This window comes from Ostrinia furnacalis, unplaced genomic scaffold, assembly GCF_004193835.3.
Source record: "Ostrinia furnacalis isolate ACB-3 unplaced genomic scaffold, ASM419383v2 OfSCF4327, whole genome shotgun sequence".
Taxonomy (NCBI): Eukaryota; Metazoa; Arthropoda; class Insecta; order Lepidoptera; family Crambidae; genus Ostrinia; species Ostrinia furnacalis.
In genome coordinates this window covers 175,712-189,512 of record NW_021134566.1, presented here as the reverse complement: position 1 = coordinate 189,512, position 13,801 = coordinate 175,712, and the positions used below count along the sequence as shown (strand labels likewise).

The window sequence follows — 13,801 nt, the reverse complement described above, 5'->3', positions numbered from 1 at the left end:
GTAAAATTCAGTTTTATGGTCTGTCAAAAGTGCAAATTCCAAATGTCTACAGTTTATTGCGATTTTAATAAGTACCTAATGTAATAAAAATTCACGCATCACTAGCCGATGCCATTCGAACGGCAATGGCAATGATATTGTGGCTAACGAATGTGCCGTATGCATATAAAACTGTGACATATTTAAGTCTGTACCGACATCAGGCTACACGTTTTTGTTACAAAATAGTACCTATAACAACGGCATAAGAAGCAGTTTACTGTACTCTCTGCCTAGTGTTCTCAATAGGCATGTTGGCACCAACAATCATCTGAAATTCTTTTTATATTCTGTAACGATGTTTTTATAAACATTGTATGAAAAATTCAGTCACGTGACGTTACTTGGTTTTGATAACAAATGAATACGAAACTATCCTAACTTCTACTTATAAATAAACGAAAAACAAAAGACTGTCCAAGTCCAAGTGTGAATTGGATCTTCATCTTTGTAGGCTCACTTACTTAACTTATGCATTTAATCCAATTTTATTTTCATAGATCGAAAAAATCACATTTAGTCTTGTTTTATTTGACGATATTATGCTTAATTTTCGATATTAGAAGTCGCGTTAGAGCTGTTTGGACATCATTTAAAACTAAATTCAAATCGTGTTTTTATGCAAGTAAGCTCACAAAGATCACTTTTTCACGTCCTAACGGGAAATTAATATGGTCCAGTGCTGAGAAGAAGCTGCGCGAGAAACTCAGTCTCTAATAAGTACATCAGTTTGTTGGTGGCGTCATCATATTATATTAGTATGATGAAAATTAGTTATATTTTTGTATGTCTTATAACATACGTATTGCTCTTACGCTGGCAGGAATACTAATCGAATGTCTATAGAAGTATCGTACAGTACGGAACATAATGAAATTGTTAGTGGCGTAGATGAAGCCATCTTGAGGGTAAGATACAGACTAAGGTTTCGTCAACGTCATCCCTTTAACACGTTAGACGCAACGCGGGTCACAGGTGACCCTCTAACAAGACACAACTTGTTTCACGGCAGTTAGACTAATACAAATGCATATACAATAAACAAAATCGCTAAGCAATTAAGACTAACAAACTAAAACTAAAGTTCATATTCGCTTTGCTTTATGTACTAGGTTTTTACTGTTATATCAATTTACGTATGATAATTACCGTTTCAAGAGATTGGTGGCTTCATTTCTGCCTATTGCTATGCCCAGATCAGCAAACGCTGTTTGAAGTTCTTCCAAATCAACTTTCCCTGAAAATAACAAAAGAAAATGCATTAAAAAATTGTTTTAAAAAGTTAATAATAGTGTCACCTTCCACGCTTAATAACATTGTTGGCTGGAATAATTACGAGGACAAATTAATATTAAAACCTGGCCAAGTGCGAGTACGCGGTAAGTAGTTTAGTAAATGGTACTGAATACATATTTTCATCATTCGACGTTACAAAGTTTGAGACTTACGTTGAATAATTCCGTATATTTTATACTATTAAACATTTCAAAAAGGCATACGGTTGAAAATAGCCCAAGTGTTATTTATTTATGATACGATGAAAATGAGTGTACATAATTATTTTAAGCGTATTACGGATTCCTAAAAATGATATAAAAATAACTATTTTAAGCGTGACTTATAAATATCAATGAACGGTAATATAATTTTTATTTCGTTTTTAACGTGTTTAGTGGAAAAGTATAAAAATAAATCAAGGGCACTATTGTTGGAACTGTCCCATCAATTACATTATCAAACATAATGTCATGTTATGTCAAGTCATAATGTGTAAAGTACAAATCACTAGACGTTGATTTTGTGAGATTACCTTATCAATGTTGTGCAATTTCTTTTTAATACCTAGTTTAAGATTAGGATTAAGAAACTTATGGGTTTTCCTTTCAACATAAAGACTTCTGTTTGGATTATAAGTTATCCAGTAAACTTTTATACGGAAAAGGCTTTATTAATCTAAGCGAAAAATGTGAATATGCAATTTCAGCGACGAGACATTCGCGTACATAATATACCTATGCATTTGTATCTTCTACCAGCTACTCGCATAAGGTTTCCCTAAGTAGATAGGAGTAGTGGTAATACAATCAATTCAATGTCAGGGTCTTGCGTTCTTTTCCGTATAATTTTATCAATATTACAGTGTTTTGAGCTTTTATAAGATAAAACAGAAGTAAAGTCACTAATTGCGAGATCTACGAATCGGTTTGGTACAAAGCCATGCATATGAGAACAATGACAATGACTCCATTAAAACGATGATTCAATAGTATCCGTTCTGGTTTTTGCAAATAAATTAGTACATATATCATCGATTCTTCGTGTACATGAAGAAGACAAAGGACAATGTCTTGTGCATAAAAATGTTCCCATAATCTGTGCACATAGCAAATGTACTTAGCTTAGCTTATGTTTAGATGACAATAGACTCGTAGCATAAAATTTAACAGATTTATTTGTCATGAAAACGGAAATTGACAATCGCGGATCGGAAAGTAATAAATAACTTTGTAACAAACTTAGGCTAGGTTGCACCATCTTACTTTAACTTTAACAAAGGTAAAAAATCTTACAAATTCCATACAAAAAACATCGGTTATCGATAAAGTTACCGTTCAAGTTAGGTGGTGCCACTCAGCCTTAGATTTTTAGAGGTTTTGATTGTCTGTGAGAAAGTAGGTAATTTAAAAGTGGAGTTTAGTATCTTCAAAAGGAATTGTGGCCACTTCCTTGCTAACCGGGCGGCTAATCGAATCCGAGTTGGCACATTTATTTGGCCAATGTCCAGGCGCGACCAACATAAAGTTTAGCGACCTACAACCGTCTGTTATATAAGACCTAAATGTGTGCTAACAACACAATCTACGTCGATAATGGTACTGAAATTACTTCATACAATTTTATGTCAAGAGGAACAATCATTATCATAACGTTCTTGCATTGAATATCATCTCTATGACGCCATTAGATTTTTTTCCCATAGTCTACCTCAACTTTCAATTTAGCCCAACCAGATAAAATTGGGAGTTCATCTCTTCATTTAATTTTTTCAGGTTATTTGGTCTGTGCAAGCACGACCGTCTCGGCAAATGGAGAATCTAACCTAAACTTTCAATCCTGATCATTAGTGTGTTAAGTAGATTATCTTACCATCTTTATTCTTGTCAAGGTGTGAGAACTGCAACCGCAGATTCTTTTCGTGCTCCCGAACGTAGTGAATGAATTCTGACAGAGTGACATCGCCCGCGTCTTTCTTCCCGGATTTCGCCAGGAATTTCTGTAACGTTCAGTGATCTTATGTTAATATTTCGGTATTTTATAGGTAGAAACTTAGATTAATAAAACAGAAATAAACATGTTCCAACCAACAATGGGTTAATAGGTAAATGTCCAATGTCCTAACGAAGACGGAAAAGTGCCACGTGATTTTCGTGCCACTGAAAATTCATGTGAGGTGAACAAATACAACATCGCTGGGAACAGATCAGATTCAGCCTAATCATACTCGTAAGATTACTTACGACCGAATAGTTACATTTTATAATAATAATAATAATTACAAAAGGCCAGCATTCTAAATACATGCAGAATTGTCCGTAAATTTTTACAGTCGTCTTCAAGTAATTGAATCCCAATACTGCTCAATAGATTTTTATATTTAAGTAATATTGTATTGATATTCACTTGGTTCAGGCCCGTGAATATCATTAAAACACCGATGGACACACATCGAGATACACAATGTGTAAGGGTCATTCCACAAAAATATGTCAACTCTTAGTCCGCGCCACATTTCACATGAAATATTTGTTAATATTTTATTCCAAAATTGTTAAATAACAGCTCGCAATGTGCTTTATTCATCACCTATTTATATTTTTTGAAACTATTTTTAAAACATCTTAAATTCCTTTTGAATGACTCAAAACGTCATTCCCTAGGCATGTCCGTACTCCAAAAGTTTGTGTTTTGGGACCCACATTTATAAAAACATCAACTTTATCCTTTGTTTTAATTAACGAATAATCTATTTAAATGTATATTACACCAAATTCTATTAATATTTTGCGGTTTCAATAAACAATAATTTGATTTTCTTTAGTTGAAAAAGAGTCTACAGTTTTTAGCGTCATTCCCTCGCCACGCACTGATTTTATAATTTTGCGCTTTAATATGTATTTAGAGTGAATGACATTTAGTTGAGTTTAAAGTACGATACGAAGTTATCCTCAGACCATACTGGCTTTGCGGTAGCCGTTTTTTGAATAAGTGCAAACGTGCCAGTTGTTGCGGAAACATGTGTTAATCCAGTCACTTCGTCAGTCCCTAGTTGAGTAGCTTTATTGATTATAATAGGAAATTGTATATAATTTAATAGTATTTACGTGTGGTTTTTTGGCTATTTTCGGCACATCGTATTAAGCATCTTATAATATAAAGTTAATCTGCATTTGTGTTAAGTTTTACTCCAAATCGTCAGTCCCTAGAGCGTCAGGCCCTAGCTTTAAACGGCACTTGGGACTAAATTACTAGTTAGGGAATGATGTTTTTTATATAGTGATAATAACAAAACAACTACATTATGTGTATTAACTTATCTATAAATGTTAAGGTTATAAGTTTAGTACTTTTTTAGAAGTCATATTATAGGAGTAATGTAGTGTGAAAAAATTGAAAATTATAATTTCTCCTAAAATAAAGTATAAAGTGACTGGCCCTTTTAGACATAACATAATTAATTAATAAACAATAATTTACACTAATAAAGTATTCAAAAGCATCGTAAAAAAGTTACGGACAAAATGACGTCGAAAATATACAGATTTTTATGGAATGACCCGTAAACAAAAATAATAATAATAATAATATTTCTTTATTGCACAAAACTTTTACAATGGTAGTAACACAATTTAAATATATAAATATAAATAGTGCATTGCTGAAGGAGACACAGAGTAAATATACAGAGGTTTCCAAACTAGGCCAAGCCTGTATCTTGGAAAACCAATAAAATTAAGTGTGTAACTTGCAGAGAAAAGGAAAACCAGCGCACAACAATGCAATTTCCGGTGCAAAAGAAACATCATGAGTAGCCTAAAAACATCAATTTATCAGGTTTTCTGTACTTAAATAATCCAGCGAGAGTAACCACTTGCTTAGGGCTATCTTTGCTATTATAATATCTGGTAACCGTATCATACGGATTTTACTTTACTTAGTTTTGGTACAAGTACCTATCCGAGTACACTAGCCGATAATATTATGTTGTCTCCGATACGTAGAGCCAGTTATATTTGAAATAAGTGACAAGTGCCCTGAAAAAGGCGTAAGGTTTTATGGTAACAAAGAATAAATATTCTTGTCTACCAATATACAACTGTAAATAAATTACCAGATAGTAACTGTTATAACTATATAGTTTTATTTGACGGACGCCGAGCAGGAAGCACTAATATAATATTGTACGGAGTGCGAACTTTGAGCTTAACAATATAATAATGGTTTTAAATTGACCATAATTAAATATTATCCGCTCGAAACTAAAACATGTTTGAAACAAGTGAATATTTCGGATATTCGTGAAATTCTTTAACTTTTTTTCTTTACTAAAAGAAAGGGATACTTGGTTCTTCTTTTCAGACTTATACAGAAGATAGAGACCATAGAACACAGAAACCTCTTTCCATGTTCTGTGATGGAGACAATATTTTATGGTAGAACCAGTCTATCCAGGAGAATCCAGTTAATCCATACGTGGTGTTTAGGTTGTCATTTGAATAAACACAATAAAAATGTATAAAGTATAATTTATTGTTCTAGTTACAGCAGTTTATATGCTCGAATACTACAACCTCAATGCACACAAGATAAATAAATAAATAAATATCCCTGGACATTTTACACTATGCTTCTAGTCCCAAACTAAGCAAAGCTTGTACTATGGGTACTAGACAACGGATATAAACATACTTAATATACTTTTCTTTTTGTAAATACATAGTAACACCCAGCCCCATCACAGATATTAAAATGCATCATTTCAATTTCTGTCCGGCCAGGAATCAAACCCAGGACCTCTCAGAATAGTAGTCCGTTCCGAACCACTACACCAAACGGCCGACACAAGTAGTAAATATAGCATTTAACTTTTTAACTCACTAACATCAATATTAGACATTTTATAATATTTTAGGAACAATCTAATAGAGAGTGTAAGTAAATATACATATACATAAAAAACTGGTAGGATTATTGAGTACATATTTGTTTAAGAAGTATAATATGCAATGTGATGAGTTGTTTGTTATTGAACAGTCTTTTGTCACAAAATAAAATATTGTAATGGCCATCCCGTGTATCCCATTGAAAAGCAAATCAGTATTACTCTCTATTATATTTAAATAAATTCACATATTTTACCTAACTTCATTCATTGTTATCTACGTTTGAAGTATTTTAAATTCTACACACATTTGTGATTCAGTGGATATGTTAAAATACAGATTTGTTAACATTAATCTTATGGGATATGTATCTTGCTCGTGACGGTAAGTGAAATGAATAATTCAGTTTTAGAAGCCCAACTTCAACACACCCATGAACATTACAATAAATAAGAATCATCAAAGATTATATAAAAACGCTAACAGACTAGCTATTCAGAAAAAAATATGGGAGAAAGGAAAAACAAGGAATTCTTTTTTCAATGAAATTAGTAGTGCCTCAAAGATTGCAGATTACACCAGATTATCAACTGATTTAGAGGAAAAGAGAAATGGTCTAAATCCATAATGAACTGGTTCACAAGGCATATTAAGCGAAAACGGGGAAAGGCCACCAAGAATTTTTTTTTTATTGATTGGTGGATGAAATAAAGGCCATAGCTTGAGGTGGATGGACAACAGTTGCAGGAGATAGAGGAGAGTGGAAACAGTTGGAGGAAGCCTGTGTCAAAATAGGCACACAGACAAGTGTCAATTAGAATAATGTTAATCAATTTTAAACTCTGTATGTCTGAACTCTGAATAAAGGATAATATTATTATTATCCACTGATTGGATTTATATTTTTCTTTTCTTTTTGTACCATGTAACCCAATACCATAAAAAAAAACAGTTAGTAACAACTGACTTCTGAGCCAGATTTTACTGTCAGACTGAGGCCACTAGGTGTCTGAGGTGTCTGATAAAATTTATGAAAAATTTGAAATAATTAGTTCTAAACTTTATACAAAGGCATCTTACTGCAGGTGTTAAAAAATAAAAATAGGATGCTAGTTTGCAGTAAGTAGGTTCCTACTTAAAGTTAGCCTCATAGTTAAATACTTACTTGATTAAAATGTGAAATATTAGTTTATGGTAAATTAACATTGTGTTAAATTAGATCATCTGAACCAAGCAGGAACTAAATAGCGATTGAAATGGCCGGTGTTAAAAAAATGAGAATTTGGGTTATAATTGACAGTTAAAGTGAAAATAAAATAAAACTTTGTACAAAGTTAGGCACTGGCTGATACAATAATACAATTTAAACAAAAGAGGAAGTAGTAAGCTGTGGCTTATCATTGTAATCGAAAGTGCGACGATTCTCAATTTAAAATTATGTGAAGTGCATTCTTTTTTTTTAAACAGGATAAAATTATCCTTTTATTTTTTTAATAGAAGTTTAATTTTATGAGTGTTTGGAATTCAGCCAGCATTCGTATGAATGGGCACACGTGTAACGCAACCTGGATTGCTAGAAAGCGAAACCACCGTTAGCTTGGTATTAGTAGGAAGTGCACATTCTAACCTCTGCATAACTCCGGTTGATGTGAGGAGCGAGTTCCTTGAGCGCCACAGATAAGTCGTGAATGTCGATCTTCCCATTTCCATCATTGTCTAATTTAGAAAATAGTTTTTCTAGCCTTTCTTCGTCTTCTTTTGGCAATTCCTCTAACTCCAACGGCGGATGACACTGCACCATGGTGTCTTTGATCGGTGTAAGTACTGCTTGTTATACAACAAGATAAAATATCTGCATACGAATACGTATTGGCATACATAACTCTAAAATAAAGTTATGTCTTTAAAATCATTTCTGAAAGATCCGCACTCACTTTCGCACTCGAGAAAGAATTTTGACAGCTGGGTACGAACTCTACTTTGCGCACTGCACACACTGACAAACAATCGCATACGGACACATCCTTCGTTTCGTTTTTGTGTTCCGTTCATTTACCTCACCACCCCTGCAGACCTAACTTGAACAAATGCGTTTAGTCGTAGCCAGTAGCGACATCTATGAATACCTAAGAAACCTTTTGAATAATTATAAACGACATTGTTTTAACAGCGCAATAGATGTCGCTCTAATGAAGTGGCTGAGACAAGGTAACTAGCGCCCTTTAAATATTTTTAACAAACAGTTGACAAGAATGAAAAGCTTAATTTCTCTAAGATTTAATAGATGTCGCTATGTTGTACCTACATGTTTATCCCAGAGAAAAAAACAAAGGACTTCTTGGCGGGAAAGTCAATAGTCTGGTCTTGTGCCCCAAGCCCAACCCCCAGAATGTTTTACTTCCAAATCCTAGATGATAGTTGCAAGTTGTTGTTGACTAGTCAAATAAAAACGCAAAATTATTAATAAATTTAATAATACCTACAGTTTATGTCAGTCGAGATCGGGAATACCTAGCACCTAGTATATTATAATAGGTTCCGGTTACCTTTGCCAACGTTTCCCGATATTAATTTACTCAAACAAGCCGATAAGGAGCTTCCGTCATTACCTGGCTACCTGCACATTGAAACCAATTTACGCTCAATGTTGGTCGATGGTTATTATGACGTTACCCTGGGTCATGCTGGCCTGGCATATTTCATGGCCTCTATCATGGCCATGAAATAATGAAAGTGCACCTTTGATAAGCTGAATGAAGTAATTTAGTAGTATACCTACTGCAGCCAATTTTAGTTTAAACCCGGTTAGCTTACCATCTGATTAACGATATTAGAACGTAACATCTTAATTAAAAAAAAAGTAGGGCGGGATACTGACAGCACCCCGTAGTAGAATCAGTCTTGCCTTCTTACTTATCGTTAACCTACCAGCGCCATCTGCCTTAGATGGCGCTGGTAGGGTAAAAAGATTGAGGCTGATTTGCACCACCTTATTTTTACCATAACAATGACATAACGGTGCTTTTTGTATGGAGTTTGACAGATTTTAGAAAGTAAGATGGTGCAACCCACCATAGAGAAAAGTAATACCAACCCACCCTATGAGACGAACATGTAATGGTTCCGTAATGAGTAAAACTTTATTTTTTTCGTACTATGTGATTTTTGTGATTTGAGAGTTTATCAAATGAATTTAAATTAAGAATTTCAGACTAGTTTAAAAAACGAAACAAGATGGCGCTGTCTCATTTTAACCCGCGGTATCATTTCATTTTTTCTTGAATTTAAGGTCTACTACTGTTTTTACGGGCAGGCACTCTAAAGTAGGTAGATAACTTTCAAATTTTTGCAAAGGCTTAAGCATTGAAAAATGCTGATGCCTTTAGATTAAAACAGTGAGTGATACCTAAGCGAGGTAGAAAAAATAAGATGGGGATTTTTATCCTAAAATGGTTATAGTTATAACTACCTTTTTAACTAATTTAAAGTGAGTAATTACGCTTCTTAATAATTTTATTTGAAGTAAATAATTTCATACTTTAATTTGATGCTATACCTTTTCAAAACCCTGAAAAAACAACAAAAAATGAAATCTTTCTAAAAATTTCGATATCCTTTACATTTTTTAACGATGAACGATGTTTGTCAGGACTGATTTTACAATCGTCGGTTAACTTTTATCTGAACACATTGACAGTTCAATTTGGGAAATATTGTTTAAATGCCAAATAACTGAAGAATACTGCAGTTAAAAGATATCTGACAATATAATATCATTGATATCTGACGTTTGAAAAGTCAACCCTAAAAGAACAAACGTCAAAAATCTGTCAAACTGCATACAAAAAGCACCGGTTAACGTTATAAGTTACGGTTAAAGTTAGGTGGTGGCAACTCAGCCTTAACTGGCACCATCCTGTCGTAACTTTGAGAAGTAAACAGCTATGATGAACATATTTTAAAAACACGATACTAAACCTGTGGTTTAACGACATGTTAGTAGGTACCTATATGAAATTAGGTCTTAATTAATACAGGGTGACTGGAACTGAACCCGCCATAGCTAATACGCGTATAGAGGAGGTTATTTGCTAATTATTGAACCTTACTTTCTATAGCTAAAGTTTTATAGTTTAGGAGATATGTCAATTTTTATACTTTTTTCAGATTTTTCCGAAATTTGACCTAAAAACTGCTTCAATTTTTTTATCTCGCGTGATTTTAACAGTTTTTTTTATTTGATATTAATATCGAATATGTATTTATTCAAACAAAATACATTTCTGATCCAAATAAAGATTGAATAGCTAGTTACGAGCCGCCAAAGTCTAACAAAAGTACAAACCACTATAAAAAATTCTACTACGAATTCGATTGAAACAAAAATTAATGGTGATAATGGATTGCCAATGATCTTAAAAATATCTCTAGCTTCTCTCCTTTCCAATGATATATCACACGTTGTAATTAGATATTGAAATTTGTCAAAAATTCAAAGTTTATGGAAGAAAATGGAGTAATAATACAAAAATTATCCATACAAAGTTTACTTTGAATTTTTTTCAACTCTTTTCATCATAATTTGATTATTGTTTTTAAATTCATTTTTCAAAAAACACACAAAAATAGTTATGAAAAGGAGTATAGCAGATAAATATGAGATGTTTGAAGAAACTTTGTATGGATAATTTTCGTATTATTACCAGGCCTGTTCATCTCCGCGAGTTTACATCGAAAACAAAACACGCACGATGGCCCACCTACAGGATACTATTCGACAAGGCCTCACATACAAGCGAACATTGACTCACGCACGCGTATTCTTGTGTATGATGGAAGAAAATAAAGAAAATGGTGTACTAAATACTGTGCAGTATTTAACTGCCTAAATAATAATAAAAACACAGAATGTACTTTTTGGAAGTTGCCTCAAGACACTGAGAGGTAAATAAGTAGTTAATATTATTCATGATAATTCATGCTAAATCATGTATTTCCTCCGCCATTTTCCGCAGTTTGGCACCTCACGTCACATCATTTTACCGAAGTCAGCCCTATAGCTTCGGCGCAGTGCCGATCACTGACGTTTGTCAACAAAATGGTGCTTGACTCTTGAGACAGGCTAAATTACACCATATTGTTAATGACATTGAGCATACATTTTTTTAAATACCTTCGCAAAGTAAAACTTCTGTACGTAGTACTAATCTGTGTTATTACTCCATTTTCTTCCATAAACTTTGAATTTTTAATCAATTTCAATATCTAATTACTACGTGTGATATATCATTGGAAAGAAGAGAAGCTAGAGATATTTTTAAGATCATTGGCAATCCATTATCACCTATAGTTTGTTTTAAATCGAATTCGAACTTGATTTTTTTATCGTGGTTTGTACTTTTGTTGAACTTTGACGGCTCGTAACTAGTTATTGAATCATTATCTAGATCTGAAATTTATTTTATTTGACTAAAGGTTTATTCGATATTAGTATTAAATAAAAAAATCGGTTAAAATCATGCGAGAAAAAAAATTTAAGCAGTTTTTAGGTCAAATTTCGGAAAAATCTGAAAAAAGTATAAAAATTGACATATCTCCTAAACTATAAAACTTTAGTCATAGAAAGTAGGGTTCAATAATTAGCAAATGACCTCCTCTATACGCGTATTAGCTATGGCGGGTTCAGTTCCAGTCACCCTGTATAATTCAGTCCCAAAACATGGCTACTCCGAAACGCCATTTACTTATTTTCGGGTAATGCTAGTTAGTGTGTGGTGCTTGGATGCGAGCGGTGCAGGACCTGTCTTTGTGGAAATCCTTGGGGGAGGCCTTTGTCCAGCAGTGGACGTCTTTTGACTGAAACGAACGAATGCTAGTGTCTCGTTTTGTTTGACCTTTCAACAATCGAAACTTCGCCTCCCTCTGCTACACTACGACTTCACGCGTCGCGACGCCAACTCTTCGATGAAGAACCGAAGTTAGCCGAGTAGTGTAGTCAGACATTTCAAACTTCATAGCACGAAAGCCCTCTAGCGCTTTACCGACAACAAGAAGTCGGGTGAGGCGAGGCAACGTTGCTAGAACTCGAAATGAAGTGAAGTGCGTGTCCACACTATACTTCGATTAACTCCGCGAGTATTGCAGCGGAGCGGAGGCATAACGTGTTTCGGAGTAACCCTTCTGTTAGGGCATCTAAAGGGTTGCGCTACGTTAAGCACGCTGTTGAACTTCTTTAAATCAAAGTTAACCAGATGGCGCTATTCCGCTTTCTAACTCACGATATCAGAGTATTTTTTCCTGCCTTTAAGGTCTCCCTGACTTTCCTAGGCAGTATCTGAAAAAACATAGTAAAATTTGGAAATTTTTGAAGAGGCTTTGCATTACTGTATTTAGATGTAAAATGCAATTGCCCCGAATAAAACGGAGTATCTCTGTGAGTGTGCTGGACGTAAGTTTTGACATACCAACGACAATGATGCTAGACTGTGAAATACTGTGTTATTTTCCAAACTATGAGAAAGGAAATTCGGAATTTTCACATGTTGCAGTGCAGTACACGGCTGCCAAGCAAGGGCAGACTGTTTTTCTGCGGTTTGATAGATTTATTGGCTAGTGACTCTATCTTAGGGCTGATTTTAAAATCGTCGGATAACTTTTATCTGAAGAATAAGTTTGATACGCTGACAGTTTCAGTATGGAAAGTATGTCAAAATGACAAGTTTATTCTTCAGTTAAAAGTTATTCGACGATGGTAAAACCACCCCTAAACGTAACTATGTAAGTATCAGAGCTGGGCATTAACTCGTTAATCCGTTAATCGTTAATTAACGAAGTTAACATTTCTATTAACTTTTAAGTTAACTTTAAAAAAGGTTAACGGACTCGTTAACTTCCGTTAAATTATCCTAAGTCCGTTAATCGTTAATCCAGTACCTACTATTTACCAAAAAGATACAGCAGGCACGCTGAAAAACGCTAGAAAAACGCGTTCTGACAAGTACGTTCGGGCTTCCAGAACTTCCAGAACCCAAAACAACCAGATCACTAACGACACTTGTTAGTATGTGTGGGACAACTCTTGAAACTGAATTTAAGACCAGTTTTCCTCAACCGATTGAGCTGAAATTTGGTATACTTATGAAAGTACGATGACAATGCAATGTTATGGTACCATTGAGCTTGTCTGATGATAGAGTCATGAGGTGGCCATAGGAACTCCTAAATGAAACGGCGGCATCGTAACGAATTTGGGTTCGTTGGATTTGTATTTTCGAGCACTTTAGTACTAGATGATGTCCAGGGTCCTGATGATGGAGTCAGGAGGTGGCCATAGGAATTCCTAAACGAAACGGTGGAAACTTATCGAGTTTGGGTTTGCTGGATTTGTCTTTTCGAGCACTTTGGTGCTAAATTGTATTGTAATTGAACCAAGGCTCTGAGATTTAAATACTACTAAAAAGTATAAAATAAAATTATCTACATATAGCCTGACCAGGAACATAAAAACCCTGGCATAGAGGCGCGTCAATTGCATTTGATAGTGCAACACTGAGTACAGTCGTACCTGTGTTAAATTAATAGACTAACTTTATGTATCAGGA

At 34.2% G+C, this 13,801-nt stretch overlaps 1 protein-coding gene across 1 annotated transcript in view; it reads right to left on the bottom strand.

Moving 5' to 3' along the window:
- The window catches only part of SCaMC (Short Calcium-binding Mitochondrial Carrier), a 51,027-nt gene extending 42,802 nt beyond the window's left edge, over positions 1–8,225 (bottom strand). Inside the window, exons 1-3 of the mRNA XM_028313717.1 lie at positions 7,828–8,225; positions 3,187–3,313; positions 1,189–1,276 (exon numbers count right to left, since the gene is read on the bottom strand). Of these exons, the coding sequence (XP_028169518.1) occupies positions 1,189–1,276; positions 3,187–3,313; positions 7,828–8,001 (389 nt within the window). The 5' untranslated portion in view covers positions 8,002–8,225. The remainder of the gene's footprint in view (positions 1–1,188; positions 1,277–3,186; positions 3,314–7,827) is intronic.
- Positions 8,226–13,801: the final 5,576 nt, after the last annotated feature.